The sequence below is a fragment of the Peromyscus eremicus genome, chromosome 8a (genome assembly GCF_949786415.1).
Source record: "Peromyscus eremicus chromosome 8a, PerEre_H2_v1, whole genome shotgun sequence".
Classification (NCBI taxonomy): domain Eukaryota; kingdom Metazoa; phylum Chordata; class Mammalia; order Rodentia; family Cricetidae; genus Peromyscus; species Peromyscus eremicus.
The window spans coordinates 17,713,818-17,733,026 of NC_081423.1; the positions used below are offsets into that span (position 1 = coordinate 17,713,818).

At 57.3% G+C, this 19,209-nt stretch overlaps 3 protein-coding genes across 3 annotated transcripts; 1 reads left to right on the top strand and 2 right to left on the bottom strand.

The window, feature by feature from the left end:
- Positions 1-3,327: 3,327 nt before the first annotated feature.
- Positions 3,328-7,414, bottom strand: Rpusd1 (RNA pseudouridine synthase domain containing 1). The gene is made up of 6 exons (XM_059269235.1): positions 7,304-7,414; positions 6,713-6,901; positions 6,458-6,581; positions 6,181-6,283; positions 5,943-6,044; positions 3,328-4,412 (listed from the first exon to the last, which is right to left on the bottom strand). The coding sequence occupies exons 2-6, from the start codon at positions 6,892-6,894 to the stop codon at positions 4,003-4,005; spliced, it is 921 nt and encodes a 306-aa protein (XP_059125218.1). The 5' UTR covers positions 6,895-6,901; positions 7,304-7,414; the 3' UTR covers positions 3,328-4,002.
- A 217-nt stretch (positions 7,415-7,631) lies between these two features.
- Chtf18 (chromosome transmission fidelity factor 18) lies at positions 7,632-16,125 on the top strand. Its single transcript, XM_059269236.1, has 22 exons — positions 7,632-7,910; positions 8,048-8,230; positions 8,325-8,472; positions 8,623-8,791; positions 9,179-9,271; positions 9,373-9,425; positions 9,551-9,689; positions 10,317-10,526; positions 10,994-11,091; positions 11,302-11,425; positions 11,515-11,663; positions 11,764-11,857; positions 12,165-12,263; positions 12,370-12,500; positions 12,915-13,062; positions 13,893-14,117; positions 14,209-14,358; positions 14,452-14,582; positions 15,155-15,299; positions 15,385-15,516; positions 15,741-15,798; positions 15,887-16,125. The coding sequence occupies exons 1-22, from the start codon at positions 7,820-7,822 to the stop codon at positions 16,021-16,023; spliced, it is 2,907 nt and encodes a 968-aa protein (XP_059125219.1). The 5' UTR covers positions 7,632-7,819; the 3' UTR covers positions 16,024-16,125.
- On the bottom strand, positions 16,085-18,010 carry Gng13 (G protein subunit gamma 13). Its single transcript, XM_059269237.1, has 3 exons — positions 17,929-18,010; positions 16,372-16,503; positions 16,085-16,244 (listed from the first exon to the last, which is right to left on the bottom strand). The coding sequence occupies exons 2-3, from the start codon at positions 16,467-16,469 to the stop codon at positions 16,139-16,141; spliced, it is 204 nt and encodes a 67-aa protein (XP_059125220.1). The 5' UTR covers positions 16,470-16,503; positions 17,929-18,010; the 3' UTR covers positions 16,085-16,138.
- Between the last annotated feature and the right edge of the window lie 1,199 nt (positions 18,011-19,209).

Here is a 19,209-nt window from a genome sequence, read left to right on the forward strand (position 1 = left end):
CAGACCATGGCCCCTCAGGAGTCCCAAGAGACCTGCCAGGTGGGGGCCCCAATAGGTTGGAGCTCAGGTGGCTTGGCTAGTTCAGAGGGATGGGTCAGGATGGGTCTCACAGGCCTCCTGGGCTTCCATCTGGACCAGTGTAGCTGACATAGTGGTTTCCAGCAGCTACATTTGGCGGTAATGAGGGGCACTGAGGCTCAGAGACTCGCATTCTGGAGGGACAAGGTCCTGGGGACAGATTTGGGAAGGCACAGGCCTTCCCTGAGCCCCAGCATTAGCATGAGGTCAAGGACAGACTGCCAACAGCACTCTGAATCCAGTGCTGACCTGGGAACAGGTTTTGGTTAAGGAGTTGTTTTTGTGTTTATATTTGTTGTCCTGGTAGTGAATCTCGGGCCTGGAGCATGCTAGGCAAGTACTCTACCACTGAATTACATGCCTGCTTTGGCTTAAAAGGCTGCTCTGAACACTGAGATGCCTGTCAGGAGGAGGTGTCATGTGGTGGGGGGTCTGCACCTACCTCCAGGGCCTAGGTGGACTGGAGGAGACCCCCCACATTCCAGCTTGGGCAGAGGCTCCTGTGGGCTTGGCCTCTAGGGTAGTCCTAGGCCCAGGATCAACAAACGATCATACAGTAGAGTCACCTCGCTGACGAGCCACATCCTACCCCCTTCTGTTTATGGCTAACTGCACCCTCTCACAGCCTAGGGAGAAGAGTTCAAATCCTGGTCTTCCAGATCAGAAAATGGGGGCCCAGAGAGGCCGAGTGAGTAGGGCATGTTGTAAGTGCCCTGGGCAAGGCCTTCAGCACCCTGTTCACACTTTGCTTGACCCAGCCTGGAGTGCGGACCAGGCTGGCCTTGTCTTAGGAGGCCCCTCTTCCAGGAAGCCTTGTCTAACTGCTCTATCCTCTGAACTTTGCCCACCCCATAGCCACAGGATGAGGGTAGATGTGCAAAGGCGGATCCCCCACTGGGACTCTGCAGCCTCGGCCGAGGGATATCTCACCTGGGATGGGAGCAGGTGCTAGACCAAGTGGGTAGGTACAGAGAGTCCTGGGAGACCATGAGGGTCGGTTGGGATTTTCTAGGCAGATACAGCTGTGCAGTGTTTTCTGGAGCAGGGCCTTGCCCATGGCTTCTGCTCAGCCTTTCCTCCAACTTGTCCTGTCTGTCTGTCTGTCCACCTTCCCATCTCCTTGCTCCAGGGCTTCAATTTTCCACCCCGGGCCAGGCCATTTGTGATAGTTCAGAGACATCACCTACCCTGCACAATGGCCACGGGGGTCCTCCTCTGATGGCAACCCATGGTTGGGGTACTGGTGTTAACTATACCATGCGGTACTTGGCACTCAGCTGAAGTCTGGCAGAGCCTGTGATACCAGGGCGCATTCTTTTGATCCCACTGGTTTGTCCTTTGGGAGGTAGGCTGGGTCATGGAGGTTGCAGAGGAGCATCGCCCCTGGTGGGGACCCATCTGCAGCTCCTGTGCCCTGGAGGGTGCTGGCCATGGTATCAGTCATGGCTTTTCTTCATGCTCCAGCAGGGCCATACCTGCCCTGGAGGATTTGCTGCTTTTACTTTATAATCTTTCTCTTTCTGTGTGTGTGTGTGTGTGTGTGTGTATGTATGTATGTATGTATGTATGTATGTATGTGAGTACACGTGTGTGTGGAGATCAGAAGACAACCTTGTCAGGGTTAGTCCTTGCCTTGCCTCTTCCACCTTGTTTGAGACAGTCCCTTACATTCCACTGTTGTGTACATGGCAAGCTGGCCCATAAGCTTCTGAGGAGTCTTCTGTCCCCACCTCCCATGTCACTGTAGAAACTTGGGACTGTGAGCCACCATGTGGGCTCTGGGGATCAAAGCTCAGGTCTTCACACTTGTGCAACACGTTACCCACTGAGTTCACTCTCCAGCTCCTCCCCCAAAATGGCTTTTTAAAACAGGTCTCTTATATCAGGCTGGCCTCCAACTTGTTATGTAGCCGAGGATGTCCTTGAACTTGGGATCTTCTTGCTTCTAACTTCCGAGTGCTGGGATTACAGGTGTGCACCATGCACCACCACATGAAGGTTTTTTGGTTTGTTTGCTTGCTTGAATGTACTGCTGGGGTTGGAACCCAGTGGTCTACGAATGCTAAGCTGAGCTGCATCCCCAGCCTTATTTCCTCTTCAAAATGGGAAAATTTGCCTTTGGTGGCTCACAGAAGCTGCTGGCCTGGACTCTGAGAGACAATGGCTTTCCTGTACGAAGACAGCCCCCTTATTCAGGCACTGTGCCAAGGTCTGGTGTGTGCCTGTGAATGCTGAACTTCCTGAGGGAAGACTTTTGGGAAGTCTTGATATATCCCTGCCTGAGGTCTGGCAGGGAAGGACCCCTGAGGACCACAAAGGTAGGAGGTTAGCCCAGCCCTGCTCCCTATAGGTCACAAGCTGCTGAGCGCATGCCTTAGGGCCCAGGTGCAGACACACTGGTGACAGGACTCAGCAGTGCCTCTGTGTGGTGATGACAGGCATGACAGCTGTTGAACTGAGGGCTTCGGAGTTTGCTGCCAGAGAAGTGAGCTCCCAGTGCCTGGGTCTGCAGAGACATCCCTCCAGATCACCATGACTAGGCCTGTGCTGAGTGAGGAACATCCTGAGGCTAAGGAAACAGGAAAAGACCTGTATCTCTCCATGGAAAGACAAAGAAGCATGTGAGTGGCCATTGAGGGCTCAATGAGCGTGGGCACAGCCTCCCAATCTACTCCAAGCTCCCCTTTTGCAGATTGGGAAACTGAGGCACAGGAAGCAGAAGCTCAGGGCCTCATGGTTCTGACTTCCATGTAGTCTTTACCAAGATCTAGTGGGCAGTAGCTTCTGGTCTGGCCCATCATGGCAGCTGTAGTCCAACCCAGAGGCACAGACAGTCCAGGAGACATATTGTAGTGGGGAGGGACTGAGCAGGAGTCACGTGACCTCAGAGGGAATGTTGGCTTTGTGATGTTTCTCCAGTGAGCACTGGGACTCTGGGCACCTAGGTTGTAGGCCAACATGAAGAGAGGCTCTTCTAGGGACCCTGGTTGAAAGCTGCTATACATAGCAATGCTTCTAACTGGGAGCGGCCTTCTGGGGTCTGGGTATATGACCCAACTTCTGGTCCCTACTAAGAACCCCCAAAGCCCTTACTACTGGTTCTCATTGCCTATTGGGTGAGAAAGGGCAGCAGCCATGACCTGAAGGTCTACAGTGGGTCCTGCTAAGCAGCCATGGGATCGAGATCTGCCAGATTCAGCAAGGAAGGGTCAAGGGTACCCCACATCAGACACACTTGTGGTCACTCTCAAGATTGGTCACTGAACATTTATTCTTAATCCTAGACCCTAGCTGCAGCTAGGGTGCTGTGGCCATGGTGTGGTGGATAGGTGAGGCCCAGAAGGTTCCCAGGAAAGGACCCAAAGGCTGACATGACAGTCTATGGCTATGTGGAAGCCAGGCAGGTGGTGACACAGCAGAAGCTCCAGCCAGGAGCCCATAGAGCAGAAGCAGCATCCACCCTAGTCTTGGAGAGATGGGCATGCATGGAGGGTGCCTTTGTAGATGCCCCAACACATTCCCATGCACTGGGGCCAAACACTGGATGCAGGAGAGGAGATGAGGCCCTGGTAGAGTTCAGCAAAGGCAAAGGCACGTGACAGTGGCAGGGGGCAAGAGGCAGGCTGGGCGCTGCAGGTGACTGAGTCCAGCTAGGTTCATGCCAGGATGGCCCTTCTCAGGCACCGTGGGGCCCAGGAGGATCCTGGCTCTGCCCCTTCTGGCTAAGGGCTTGGGCAAGCCTGGGGTGAAGCTTAGGAGGCAGGAAGCTGTTCCAAGAGGAAAAGTCCTAGCTTTCCCTGGAAGAATGATGGAAGACTTGCCTACTGGACATCGGTCCCACAGCCCGAGTGCCCTGTCCTCGAGCAATCACGGCTGCCTAGCTGCTCAGTCGAGCAGCTCTCAATCCCCAAAGCCCAGCGGCCCTCAGTTGTCCGGCTCCAGTGTCCACTCTGACAACCACTGCAGGCACGATGCTCGCTGTGCCTCAGTCTCAGGAGGGGGCCGTCCTGGCCTGGGCAGAGGGGTGGAGGGGCTGCAGGGCCTCTGCCCTCCATCCATAGGGTTGGGGTCAGGGTCAGTCTGTAGGGCTTGGATGAGCTGTTCAAGGGGTTGAACGCAGGTACGGGGACTCCAGCAGGCGTCAAGGGCAGGCAGGAAGGGGTCGGGTGTACAGGCCTCCACGCACTCAGCCTGTGTGGGGATGCGCAGGTAGAAGGCGTGCAGCATCATGCGGAAAGGTTGGTCCTCCTGGTCCTCAGCCTGTCCGTAAGTCAGGTCACCCACGATAGGGTGGCCAAGGGCACTGCAGTGCACTCGAAGCTGGTGCGTCCGGCCTGTGGGGTCAGGGGATGAAAGGTCAGGCTGGGATAAACCATTCTTTTGGGTCCCATCCCTACCTCGTTCTTACAGTATCCAGCAAGGTCCCTGGGGGTGTCTTTGGAGCATCAAGGCAGCCCCTTACATTTTTTTTTTTTTTTTACAGTGCTAGGGTTTGAATCCAGGGCCTTGTTCATGCTGGGCAAATATTCTACAGCTGCACTGTACCCCCAACTCTCTTTTTTTTCTCCCCTTAAAAAATGTTTTTAAGGACATTTTAACTTTGTGTGCCTGTGTTCCTGCATGTGCTCACATGCTGCTACAGCGTACAAACGTAGTCAGAAGACAACTCCTAAGAACCTCTCCTCTCCTTGCACCGTGTGGGTCGGGGGGCCAACTCAGGCTGTCAGGCTTGGCGGCAGGTACCTTCGTCAGCTGAGCCATCGCGCTGGCCCCTTTTGTTTTTTTCTTGAGACAAAAATCTCATGTAGCCCAGTGGCCTTGACCTCTTTATGTAGCCAAGGATGGGCATGAACTTCTGATCTCCCCTGCCTCGACCTCCGGCGTGCTAGAATTACGTTTATGCCACCACGCCTTGTTTACCCCATCTTCTTTTTTAAAGCGAGAACCTCCTGCCGGATGGTGGTGGCGGCGGCGGCGGTGGCGGCGCACGCCTTTAATCCCAGCACTCGGGAGGCAGAAGCAGGCGGATCTTTGTGAGTTCAAGGCCAGCCTGGTCTATAAAGCGAGTTCCAGGACAGCCAGGACTGCACAGAGAAATCTTGTCTCGAAAAACAAAACAAAACAAAAAGAAAAAAAGGAAAGAAACACTCTGATGAGTAACCCCTCTACAGATCTGTAGCACCATGAAGGGTGGGGCAGGGTGGGGGCAGGCCCTTGGTACGGAATCCACCATATCCCTTCCTATAAATCAGATGTTGGGACTCAGGACTCGAGATTGGACTGGGGTGGCCACTGGTGAGAACACAGCCATCGGGACACTTGGTCTAGCTAGCGAGCTCAGTTAAACCTTCAGGGTACATGCAGGCGCCAGCAAAGATTGCTGGGCCCTGACCACTGTTCCTTGGGTAGGTGTTGCCTTGCTTGCTGACCTTGATCAGATGTCCTCCCTACGCTAATTCCCTGCCGGTTTCCTTCCTCCTGAACAGTTTACTGGAGCTTCCTTGTTTGTGTATCCTGCATATTTGGTGTAAACAGCTAGGATGCAAGTATGTAAAACATCTGTAGCAAACTTCTGCCCTCCAGGGTTCTCCCACTGTGCTATAAGGCTGTATTTAAGGCTCCTCCCTCCTTCAATAAACGGCATTCGGCATTCTACTGAGACGAATGACCCACTGTCTTGTCTCTTTTTAATCCACAGCCCCTCGTTTGGACATGGTGAACGGGTGGTAGCGTGGGCGCTACAAAAGATCTTGTTATTGGCTCTGCCCACACACCTGGTATAGACCCAGGCAGGCCACTATGCCTATACCTCAAGGTCCTTTCTTGTATGACCAGCCTCCTGCCCTCCCCTGCCCTGGACATACCTGTGAGTGGCTTCAGCAGCACTTTGGATACAGGGTCACCAGCATACAGCCCATGTTCCAGGACCAACAGCTCTGTGAGACTTGGCTTATGGTTCTCACAACCTGGACGCAAATATGAGGGTCAGCTGGGCCAGCCCTAGAGCTCGAGCCAACTCCAATCCACACTTGTCTGGCTGTTCCCATCCATGCAGGGTTCAGGCTGGAGACACTCCCATGGCCCCCATCCCAACCACTATACCGTGTGTGCCCTCGATGCACATGGTGTGGGTCCGCCCCTCTGTAGTGTTCCTGCCAATGGCATAGTTGATTGTCACCTGGCTTTCCTGGATATGGCCCCGGACCTGCCAAGCAAGGACATTAGATATAGCATATAGGGCCACGCTGCTACCTCTAGAGAGAAGGATGTGGCTGAGCTCTACGTGGCCACATAGGCCTGACATGGAGCTTGGGTTAGAGGGACTGGAGTAGGAGCCTTGAGTCTCCATACTGTATCTTAGGAACTGGCCAGGACTTACCAGCGCCAGGTAGGCTTTGGTGACTCGCCGGTCCTTGAAGCATTTATAAGCGCTGCCCGCAGCTGCTTTATTCAGGGCCACGCACAGCGCCCCACTTGTGGAGAAGTCCAATTGGTGGCAGAACCTGGGAAGGAGCAGAGGGGCAGCAGTGGCTGGACCCTGCTGTGTTCTGGCTTGCACTTTTGTGGCAGAGTCCAGCGTCCCAGAAACCTTTGGAAGGACGGTGCAGTGGGGCTCTCTGTGTTGGCTGTGTACCTGAACCCATAGCAGGTGTCAGGGTCAGCCAGCTCTGGGAAGCGGTGACAAAGCTGCTTCTGTAGGGTCAGGGTCTCCTGCCAGGTCTTGCTATCAATGCGAAGATCCCAATGCTTGTTCACCACCAGGAAGTCGCTGCTCTGGTACACGATGGACAGATTTTCCACGCTGCCAGGCTCCATGGCGGGGCTGCACGCAGGTGGGAGTGAACCTGGGGTGGGAGGGTACCTGCCCTGCCCCTCAAGCACTATGCACACTTATTGGGAGCCAGCACCTGCTGGAACCCTTTATGCCTTCCACAAGGGGCCAAGCCAGGGGTGTCAGCTCCAGAATGGGAGTCTGGCCAAGGTCAGGAGATTCTGACTTGCCCTGTACTTAGGGTGAGGGAGCTCTCCCTGACCCAGATCTGGAATTAACAGCCTGGTTGTCCAGCTCACCCCTACACACTCGGTTACGGACTTTCCCTGAGTAGACAAGGAAGAGGATTGGGGCTGCTGCGCCCTGATTGGCCCTGGACCACCCAGGACGGCAAGCGCTCCCTAACTTGCCTCCCACCAGCCTGTGACCACAGGCGGACCCTTTAGGACTTACCTGCAAAAGGACCAAGGGATCAGGATGTCACTTTTCACCCTTGCATCCAACCTGGTTCTCCTATAATAGGAACCAGGTCTTGGCCTGGCTGGCGCGCAGCCCCGCCCTCACCCTGCCCACTCCACTTGCTGATGGATGGCCATACTGGCCAATGGCATTCTTGACCCGGAGCTCCGCCCACTGAAAGATGGTGAGGTCCCTCCCGGACGGTCTGCGCACGCACCTACTTAGCTCCACCTATTTCTCCGTCTCCCGCATGGACAGATGGCTGTACAGGCCAATAACAAGCATTCCTGGTCCTCCGGTTCAACCACTGAACTTATTATTCCTCTCCTCCCGCCCTTTGCGTGCGAAGACCCTCCCTGCCCCGCTGGCCAATGGTGGGCGCCTCTGGGGACGCCGGCTGTTGATTGGCGGTACTGGAGGCTTGCGGGGAGTGGCGCGCAGTGGCAGTGGCGCGGGAAGTTCTGAGGTTGAGCTAGCTGTGGGAGCTGTGGTCTGGCCGCACTGGAGCCCATGGAAGACTACGAGGAGCATCTGTACGGTGTGGAGGATGACTTCCACAACCAGTTCGCGGCCGAGCTCGAAGTGCTGGCCGAGCTGGAAGGTGGGTGCGGGTCCTGGCTCGCGGCCAGGTCGTGGCTGCATCCTGCTTCAGTCCTGAGCTGCGTGGATGGGATAGGCAGTGGCTGGGAGTTCGCTTCTTGCTTGGCAGTGTGCGGCTGCTGTGAACCTCTGTCTCAGCAGGGACACAGGACCAGGCGCCCTCTGAGAACCTCCAGACTCCAGCGAGCCGCCCCCCACTGACGTTTGAAGAGGCCATCGCTGGTGGGGACACTGCCCCGCGTCCCTGCCCTGTAAGGTCTCCAGGAAATGACTGCCGCAATACCAGAAAGAATGTTCGTAGGGACCAGCCTGAGTCCTCCAGTATGTCCAATTGGGTACAGGGCACTCGGAGTCGAGGGATGCTGAGGACCAGTTTTCTCTTCTCTGCCTCCTCTTCCTGCTTCTGTCTCTGCAGGCCCCATGAGCAAACGGCCCAGGCTGGAGGTGGTGAAGAGGCTGAACTTTGAGCCAAATATGGAGGAGCTCCTGTACCCTGATTCCCCTCCAGGGGACATCACCCCTCCACCGAGTCCTGAGGTCTTCCCTGAGATGTGGAATGCTGGGTGTGTTGCTTGAGGGCATGTAATTTCTACCTGGGAAAGCTGCTTGTCCCTTCCACCTGCTCTGGGAGTGGAAGCCTATGGGAGGACAGAGGGGTGGGTCTGGGTCCAAGTACCCTATTGAGGGTGACTGGAGATGCCTGTCCCTCCTAGGCCCTCAGATGCTGGTGCTGACAAGGGCACAATGCAGGCTTTGCCAAGTCCCCGCAACCCTGTCCTGAGACGTCCCCCTGTCTTAGAGGATTACATCAATGTGACGTCCACAGGTGGAGAGCGGGCTTTTTTGGTGCTTCGGGCTGACCGCACAGGCACTGGGGTGCAGGTGTGTGACCACAGCGTGGGGCTAGCCATAGCACTGGTTCCTTTATGTTGCCAATGGGCTTTCAGCAGGTTCCAGTGCCAGTTTCACCTGTCCGAATTGCTAGAAATAGGCACTCCCGTGTAGTCCAATGTTGGGAACAGCAGTGTTACTTTGCGGGTATGTGGCCTTAGAGTGCCACCCTGTACCCCAGCTGTTAGCTTTCTGCTCTTCTCCCCCACCCCACAGCTGACCTCCCTTGGACCTGGTCCTTCTGAGTGAGGCATCGCCTCTCTGATTAGGCATGGTTTTCTCTCTTTCTCTCTGTCAGCCTTTTTGGGGAAGGGCATTGTGGGTGCTCCCATGACCTGGCGGGAAGGGTTACAGAGCTGACAAATCTGTCTCGCCCAGAACCCTCTTCCGGATGTCCAGTGGCGAGGCCGTGGCCAGCTGGACCTGCTGGGTGTCCCCTTCGCTTCCCTGAAGGAGCAGGTTGACAACAAGGTAAATTTAGTGGAGTGTGTGGAGGGTGGAGGTGTGTGTTGAGTCCGGGTGCTGGCTGGACTTGTCCTGACCCCTGACCCCTGACTATCCTGTTTGTGTAGCGACGGCAGCAGCTGCTTGAGGAGGCCCAACTGCTCTCAGACACGCTACATAGGTGACTTGCGTACTTCCCACCCCAGGAACTCCTGTTGGTTCTTGGACTGACCTCCTGGCATGTATGGTGGACATGGTCACTGTGGCTGGCCCCTGTGTAGTGAATCGGGACTTGGTTCTCTGCAGCCTCAGGTCTGAAAGGGAGGAGGCTCTACTTGAGGGGACCCCTGAGGAGGAGCCAGCCCCTGGCCAGGACACTGCTCAGCACTGCCTCTGGGTGGATGAGTTTGCGCCCCAGCACTACACGGAACTGCTCAGCGATGACGTGAGTTCTTACTCTCACTTAGGTGTGACTAGCCGGCCTTCTCAGCATGAGGAAAGGGCCAGGGCCAGTTGATATTTGTGTTGCTGGGCCACTGGGTGCTAAGGATGATGTGGGGACTCTGAGTGGTAAGTGGGGAAACGGAGTCGGCACAAAACTAGTTGACTGTGAGTTGACTGTGACCTTTGGTGTCTAGACGTCCTAGCCCCATGGTTCTCAACCTTCCTGATGCTGTGACCCTTTAATGCAGTTCCTCATGTTGTGGTGACCTCCAACCATAAAATCATTTTTGTTGCTACTTCATAACTGTAATGAGTTGCCACTGTTATGACTTGTAATGTAAACACCTGTGTTTTCCAATGGTCTTGGGCAACTCCTATGAAAGGGTCATTCGACCCCCAAGGGGTCATGACCCACAGATTGAGAATCGCTGTCCTAACCTGTCCTTTTGCTCACCCTCAGCAAGTGGTGCTAGGTTGTCCTGGGGTGGGCATGGGGTCCCAGAGGTTGGGCCAGGGCTACGAGATGGGGGCTTTAGTGAGTCTGGGCCTTCCTCCTGCCCCAGCGCCCCTGTCTGTGTTGAGAATGTGGGTTTGGCGGGGCCTTCCCTTAGGCTTTTCTTCTTAACAGTTCACTAACCGCTGCCTCCTCAAGTGGCTGAAGCTGTGGGACCTCGTGGTGTTCGGCCACGAGAGGCCTGCCCGGAAGGCCAGGCCCAGTGTAGAGCCGTCCCGGGTGGGGAAGGAGGCCGCGGCCCCTGGCAAGTGGAAAAGCCATGAGCAGGTGCTGGAGGAGATGCTGGAAGCTGAGCTGGATCCGAGCCGGAGGCCCCGGCAGAAGGTAAACCCCACCTGGGTCTGTGTGGACACTGCTGAGCTTGGGACTTTGCCCTCGGGTAGCGGGTGCTATTGCAGTCGTCTTTGGGGGTCCATGAGGCATCTCTAACTTTTCTAGAGTCTGTGGGTATGATGACATCGGGGTTGGCATCGGTGCCAATGTTGTGAACTTGAAGTTGCATCCGTTCTCCTAGGGGTTTAGATAAAGCCAGCACTCCCTGAAGGCTCCATGCCTCCCTCACCAACAGGATGATGGACGGTGGGGAAGGGGAATGGGCCCACTGGGTGGGTCTTGGGCTTCCTGTCAAGTGCCAACGTAACTTGCTTTCTCTTGCTCTGAGTGTCCTGGGTGTTCTCATTTGATGGCTGGTGTGGGGAGCAGGGATCAACCTTGTTTCTAGTCCTTGGCTACTGGCCAGGGGCTCCCTGGAGGCTAAGGGATCAGCAGCCTATCCTCTACTTTGACTATAGGTGGCACTGCTCTGTGGCCCTCCGGGGCTAGGCAAGACCACGCTGGCACATGTGGTTGCCCGGCATGCAGGGTATTGCGTGGTTGAGATGAATGCAAGGTGAGTGGAGGAGAAGACCCATGTCTGGGGCTGCTGTGAGACTGAGCCTAAGGTGCAGCTCTAAACCCCTGGCTGGTGGGTGGGGCTAGGGTCTTGGATGTGGGACATGTCCTTCATTGCTTGGTGGTAGCTAAATCCAGTGGAAGCCTCATAGCGTCCTGCTGGGATGCTGGCTGCTACCCGTAACTCGTCTTGGCCTTGCTGTTCCAGTGATGACCGTAGTCCCGAGGCCTTCCGTACACGCATTGAAGCAGCTACACAAATGGAGTCGGTGCTGGGTGCAGGTGGGAGGCCCAACTGCCTGGTTATTGACGAAATCGACGGGGCTCCCACGGTAGGCCTCCCTGCTGCTGGGGTGGGTAGGAAGGCAGGTTGGGTACACCGGGGCTTTGGCTCACCGACCTCTTCTGTGTCTCCCTGAAGGCCGCCATCAATGTTCTCTTGAGTATCTTGAATCGCAAGGGTCCACAGGAGGCAGAGCAAGGGGGCACAGCTGTACCTGCAGGGGGTCGGCGACGCAGGGCCGAGGGGGGCCTCCTAACAAGGCCCATCATCTGCATCTGCAATGACCAGTGAGTGCAGTGGTGGGACTGGGCCTTCCTGGGCAGAGGGTCCCCTGGCTTGACCCCTGTGCCTGTCCCTGGTGTGGCGACGGCAGGTCCTGTCCTACAGGTTTACACCTTCCTTGAGGCAGCTGAAGCAGCAGGCTTTCCTGCTCCACGTTCCGCCAACTCTGCCCTCCAGGCTGGTGCAGCGGCTCCAGGAGGTCAGCAGGGGAGGGAGGAAGCCAGCTTCCAGTGGGAGGGAGATGCGGCCTCTCTCCTGACCTCCCTTCCCATATTCCTTCCCCGTGGGCTCCCTGGTATTCTCACATTGGCTGTGGCGTTGACTGTCAGGGTGTAGTACAGGCCTGTTGTAGGAACTGAACTGCACTCTCTGGCCGCCCCAGCACAGGACTGTTGACCTGTGTCCAGGGAACCGGGTTGTGGCCACAGGGTTGGCTCCGAGGATATGCTAGCCTGGGCATGGGTCCTCTCGGTGGTGGTAGACACTGGTGCTCGCCCCGCCTCTAGATCTCCCTGCAACATGGCATGCGGTCTGACCCGGGTGCACTAGCTGCCCTCTGTGAGAAGACTGAAAACGACATCCGTGCCTGTATCAATACCCTCCAGGTGGGTGCACGGTTCGGCTGAGGCAGGTGTGTGTGTGTGTGTGTGTGTGTGTGTGTGTGTGTGTGTGTGTGTGTGATGGCTGCTGCTCATTCCACCTCTTGTCCAGTTTCTGTATGGGAGGGGCCGGCGGGAGCTGAGCGTGAGGGATGTGCAGACCACCCACGTTGGCCTGAAGGACCAGCGCAAGGGGCTATTCTCCGTGTGGCAAGAGGTCTTCCAGTTGCCCAGGGCTCAAAGGTAGGTAGTCCAGGAGGTATGAGTGGGCCAGCCTTGTTCTGGATGCTGCTGGTGCCTAGAGCCAAGACACAGCCTGATAGTGCCAGGGCTCCCGGGTAGCCGTTTGGTCTCAGTTGTGTCCTGTGGGTAGGGACCTGACTTGGGTGGGGGGCTCAGTTAATTTCCCAAGGGGAGTTGCCTAGAGCCTCCTAAATCTGTGGCCCCAGAGGGTGACCTTCCCTGACCTTCCTTTAGTCAGTCAGAACAGTCTTTTGCTTCAAGTTGGCTCTGCGTAGAGATTCTTGTTCCTTCAGAGTGATGTAACACAGGCCAGCCAAGGCTTCCCTCTGAACATAGAGGATGTGGCTAGGATGGCTGGTGGCATCTTTGCCTTCAGCTGGGCTCGGCCCCAGCCTCAGCACCCTCTACTTGCAGGCGACTTGTGGGCCAGGACCTGATCCTACCAACTCAAGCTCTCCTGCTCAGTGACGGGGACAAGGGCTCCCTGACCCTGGCCTCCCAACGCTTCTACCATATCCTCCGTGTGACTACCTCTGCAGGCGAGCATGAGAAGGTTGTCCAGGTACCGGTGCTCACCCCAGCTCTTATGAGTCTGGTACTAACAGAAGATGCCCTGGGTCCGTTCCAGAGTGAGGGGTGTGGGTGGATAGGTGTCAGGCATCCAAGGGGATGGGAGGATTAAGGACAGGGGCCGCAAGGAAGGACCCTCAGACCCAGGAGGGTAACTACAGGAATAAATTTGGAGGTGACAGGAGGCAGAGAGCTTAGGCATCTCAGGGTAAATTTTGGTCTGGTGGCTGGGAACCATTTAGGGATCCCTGTGAGGTACATGTTGGGGTCTGGGGCTTAGAGACACTAAATTGTAGATGGAGGCTGCACGTGGTGTGGAAAGCAGGTAGGGAGAGGTTTGGACTTGAGCAGATGACATAGCCTCCATCACTCCCCAGAGGCCTGGCTTAAGCTGCTTTCAACTCTAAGCAGCTTTGGATTAGCAGTTGGGAATCCGCCGACAATCTGGAAATCTGTGGTTTGGAGGGGCTATATGGTGTGGCCAGTGGGAACTGGACTCCCACGGGCCAAGCGGGGGACTACTGTGCCCTGGCTTCCGAGGACATAGCTTTCTGCCATTTCAGAGAGGGGCTGGGGACTGGACCTTGTGAGCCTCTAGAGGCAGGTGGGTGGGCCATCCCCTCCCCCTTGTCTCAGGGTCTTTCTTAGACAAGTAGATCCTTCCCTGGATAGGCCGCTGATCCCTACACCTTGGACTTGACAGAGCAGGAGCTAGAGAAAGGATCCTGAGGCTGATACTCATGCTGTGGGGAGATGAGGGGGTCAGAGGCTCCGGGCCTACCCGCTCCTGCAGGGGGTTCATGGCCTGCTCGCTACCCTTAGGGCCTGTTTGACAACTTCCTACGGATCCGGCTTCGGGACTCCAGCCTAGGCACCGTGTGCTGTGCCCTGGACTGGCTGGCCTTTGATGACCTGCTGGAGCAGGCTGCCCACCATGGCCAGAGCTTCCAGCTGCTGCGCTACCTGCCCTTCCTGCCTGCCGCCTTCCACGTGCTCTTCGCCTCCAGCCACGTGCCACGCATCACTTTCCCCAGCAGCCAGCAGGAGGTGTGTCCTCATCGGCTGCATTTGTGCTTAGGGTCGGGCCCTGGGGGGAGGGGGTTCTACTCCCCTGGCCCGAGCTAACTTTCTGTCCTAGGCCCAGACCCGGATGAGCCAGACGAAGAACCACCTCCAGACCTTGGTGTCAGGTATGGCACCCGCCACCCGGAGCAGGGCCACACCTCAGGCGCTTGTTCTGGATACCCTCTGCCTGCTCCTGGATGTCCTGGCACCCAAGCTGCGCCCCGTGAGTGTCAGATTTGGAGGAAAGGATGGAGTCTGCGGCTGAGGTGGCTCCTGGCATCGCTCAGTTGCCCCTTCTGTGCCCGCTTGACCCTAGGTGAGCACACAGCTGTACAGTGCCCGTGAGAAGCAGCAGTTGTCCAGCCTTGTGGGTACCATGCTTGCCTACAGTCTCACCTACCACCAGGAGCGCACACCTGATGGGCAGTACTTCTACAGGCTGGAGCCGTGAGTGCCCTTGTGCCGGGGCAGGGCGACCACCTGGGGACTTGCAACAGGGATGCCAAAGCCAGTGTGGTCTTGGTGAGGCGTCCAAGGGGTTGTTGGTTGCAGGTTAGGTTTGGCACAACTGTGGCTGGCACTGTGCCCCACCCCAGGTCAGACATAGTTCTGAGATCCAGATTTCAGTGTAGGGATCATATAACCTCTGTCCATCCGAAGGTGGATAGTCTTCTATGTCTTTGTGTCTGCTGCTCCTCGGGGCTCCAGAGGCCTAGAGTGGCTTGAGGCACAGCAGCAGTGACCCTGGCATCCTGCAGTTCCAGTGAGGCCCCCAGTGTTCCCGCCTGGTCTTACTTCCTCCCTGCAGCACTCTGCATGTTCTATGTCTTCCCACTTCTAGTTGGGGGAACTGAGGTTTAAAGTAATGAGTCTTCGGCCATCACTGGGCTAGGATGTAGTAGTGTCAGGATCTCCCCCTACACCCAAGGTCTCGACCTTGGTTTGTGGGGTTGGTGTAACAGGCAGACCCTGGCACTGCTGACTGGTACCCTGATATCTTGCCTCACCCACCCGGTCAGGAATGTGGAAGAGGTCTGCCGCTTCCCTGAGCTGTCTGCACGCAAGCCCCTCACCTACCAGGCTAAGCAGCTTATTGCCCGGGAGATTGAAATGGAGAAGATGCGGCGGGCAGAGGCTTTGGCCTGGGCTGGAGGCGGCCCTCAGGTAAGCTTGCCCCCTGGTGCTAAGCTAGCGTATTCTATCAGTGGTTTGGCCCTGACCAGCCAGCGCTCATCACTCTCCCCTTCAGGTGGACGAGGGTCCCTCAGGGCCTGCGTGTCTGCGGACGGACCGCGGAGAGAAAGGGGTGGGGCAACCTGCCCCACGTAACCACGAGCAGCGTCTGGAACACATCATGAAGAAAGCAGTCGTGCAGGAGCAGGTGGAGGGGGGGGGGTAGGGCTGGGGCAAAATGGTGAGCGGGGGAGGGCTTTCTCCAAGTCCCAAGGCCCCACCTGTTGCTCCCAGGGAGTGGGCAGTGGGTTAGGAGAGGTACTCCTAGATGTGGGCCTTGCTCTGAGGCATTGACGTCTGCTCTCCCATGGGAAAGGCCTGGGTGTGCCCACTTGCCCACCTACCAGTCTGATGGCCCCTCTTCTCTGATAGCCCGAGAGGGACTTCTTTGGACGTGTGGTCTTCAGGAGAGTGGCAGTCCCAAGCAGAGGTGTGTATGGATCACAGAAGGAGGTGGGGTGGGGTGGGGACATTGGCTGGGATCTGTCTGCTGAGGTGCAACCCTTTGGTCCCTGCAGAGGCTGAGGCCCCAGAGAAGGACACAGACGAGTGGCGCATGGGTGTGGCAGTGGGCAGGAGTGAGGTGTGGTTCCGGTTCAACGAAGGTGTCTCCAATGCTGTGCGGCGCAGCCTGTACATCAGGGACCTGCTGTAGCCCCACTGCCCCAGGACATCAGATCACACTGACTCCCACAGGGAATGTACAAAAGCCAAGACACCTGGAGACGTCTATTTATAAAGTCACACCTTACACAGAGTGTGGGTCAGGCTCATAGGATGGTACACTTGGCCTTCTCTACCCAAGGGTTGTTCTTCATCAGGTCAGGGTTCAGGAAGGGGTCCTTGGGGATCCCATCCTCGATCCACTTGAGAAGCCTGTGAGCAGGGGGTTTCAGTGAATGTCGGTCATTCCCCTGGCACCTGCCCGCTGGGGTGGGAGGCCCTGGCTTTCACAAGGGACAGTGGCAGGGCAGGCAAAGGGCACACACCACGGGGCACTCACTCGGGGATCGTCTTGGAGGACATCTCCCTCTTGAAGGCCAGCTGGTACTTGAGGCTCTCCACCTCCTTCTTCATCTGGGGTACATCCCACTCCTCCATGGCGTCGGGGGCGTCGGAGGTAGCCAGCCTGAGGCTGGTGGGCAAGAGAGGCAAAAGAGCTTGGTCTGCAACCCCACCCCCGACCCCAGGACAGAGGAGCCGCCACCTGCTCCTGGGGACTGATCCATCGGACGATACCACCCACTGGCCCTTCCTGAGGTCTGCAGCGATGGTGTTGGGGAACCAGGCCTGGACAGTGCCACGGGGACCTACTAACGAGGCCCCTGGGCCTTCTCTACCCAGTGGAGCTGATTAGCTGTAGAGCAAACTTTCCGTTCTTGGCAGGGCAAATGAGCCTGACAAGGCCCAGCCCTGGATTTGTAGGACAGCCTCATCCCTGCCCAGGGAGCCGGCAAGATGGACTCCTGAGTATCCAGAGCAGCCCCCCACCTCCATCCTCATTCTGGTCCCACTTCTAACTCAGACCCTGAGTAGGGTGTAAGGGTGGGATGAGGGCCCTGGGAGGCTGGGTGCTGCCTGGCCCTCCTGGGTGCCTGTTTTGCATGGGTAAAGAGGCCAAGTTAATCTCGGGGCTGGGAGGATTTGGCTGCAATTTGCATGTAGGGTGGAGTATGTGCAGAAGGTCTGGGGATACAGGCCCTTTGGTAAGCCCAGGACTTGGGAGGTGGGTAGCCTCCTGAGACCACTGTTTCCAGACAGACAGCTGTCACCGACCTGACTGGGGAGGACTGTCAGTTTGGGCACAAAAATGGGCCTCCCTTTATTCCTCCCTATCTCGGTCCACTCCAGAAGACCAAGTCCCTGCTTCTCCCTACAATCACAGCTTCCTCGACCTTGAGAGGGGTCTGGCACCTTGTGCCTGGCAGAGCTTCCATCCCGGGATACTGCAGCTGAGCCGGCCTTGGGGAGCGTCTAGGACCCGGTGATGGTGCAGCCTCTAGAGTTGCCCATCATAAAGGGGTCCTGGGAGGGCTCGCAAGGAATGGGTGAGAGGTTGGATGGGCTAGTATCTCCGGGTGTACGCGGCCGCCTGCAGAGTACCTTTCCCAGAGACCCCCAAGTTACAGCGCCCCACCCTGCCAGGTTCTCCCGCGCCACACATGCCGACAGCCACGTGGGCGGAGGACCAGCTGCGGGTCCTCCACGAATGGGAGCACCTGGGCTGGGGGCATGGCCCACCACTGGCCCTACCTGCGCTGCTGCCGCCGCCGGAGCCCGGCCGCCGGTGCACCCCGAGACGCCCCCGGCCAGGCGCACGGCGGCGCACACGGGCACTGCGGGCGGCGCGCACGGCGCAGGACAGACGCGCCCCCGCCGCGCAGCGATCGCTCCTGCGCCGCTGGACTCGATCTGTCGGCCGCCCCGCCCCTGAGGCCCGGAGGCAGTTGCCCTAGTCCCCAGGAGTTAGGATTAGACCGGGGGCGTCCACCTAGTCAAACCCTGGAGCCCTGGGGGTCTGTTTTCCCCCCAGTGTGAGGGTTCTGTTCATTGGACTTACTTTTGAAGGAGACAGCAAAAGCAGAGATGACAAGGGCCGAGGGATGTGTGGAGTGAGGCTGGGCTGTCCGAGCCAGGGGAGCCCAGGCAGGCGCCCCGCCCACTCTTGCCACCTGGGGCCTTGGCACCGCCTTCACAGGGCTGGGTTGACCCCAAGAGCTCCCTGGGCTGCTCTCACAGCCTCTGCAGGCCTCCCCTGGGGTGGGACATGCAGCGGTCGGTCCAGTCTTTCCTTGGTCAGATAGGACTGTGCTGGCTGCCCACTTGGCTAGGTTCTTGGACTGTCCTGTGACACTGGGACCACGGCCCTAGTGGGCAAAATATACCCCACCCATTGAGGCTTCTCTAGTCAGGACCCTCTTATCCTACCAGCCAGCTGGAAGTGGGGGGAGGGGGGGGCAGAACACTTACACACCATGGCCTTTGCAGCCCACTGGGTGCTGGTGCCCTTCAGTGTTGTCCACTTATGGTAGGCTAGGAAACGTCCTGCAGAATCCCAGGATATGAGCCTCTCCTGGCAGGGGCTCAGGAGTCCAGAGCGCGGCTACCTTCTTGGTACCTTCCCCCATTCCCAGGTAGTGACTTCAAAACAGCTACTCTTTAATCTGCTCAGGACTGGACATGAGTGGCCTTCCACACTGCAAAACCTGATGCTTCGGGAGGTGGGTAGGCCAGTTTCTTAGCTGATGCTGCATGGCCTTTGGGACCCCTGAGGAGGAAGAGTACTTCCTTAGCCAGAGGACTGAGCCCTGTGCCCATCAGCCAGCTGCCTACTGCTCAGAGGCTGTAATAGGGCTGCAGTAGGCTAGTCCTGCCTTCAACTTCGCAGGGCAGCTCCTCCCTTCCCAGGGTCACTCTTGTCACAGTTACACTTCACAAGCTCTTGGGGGAGCTCTACCCTGGGGACCTTCCTATGACGAAAGCTGCAGGCTGCAACCTGGACAGGGGGCCCCAGGCAGCAACAACAGCCTCTGGGGGAGGGGCAGACCTGCCCTGCCAAGTCCTCTGGGTCCTCTGTGGGCTGGAGGTCTAGTGAACGGCTATAATGCCCTTACCTGGACAAGACAGGTCAGGGTTAGAGGAACTGAAACAGTTCAGGAGCCCCCACTGCTCAGCCTGCCCAGGAGATGGCCTGGAACCTTGCAACTATGATCGAAGGACAGAGAAGGTCCCTGTCCCTCGGACTCCCAGGACCATCAGTCACGCAGCAGGTTTTCCTCGTGTCATCGGTGAAATGGGGTAACTGTGCTTCCCTGGCCCCTGACGGGCATCAACATGTGGC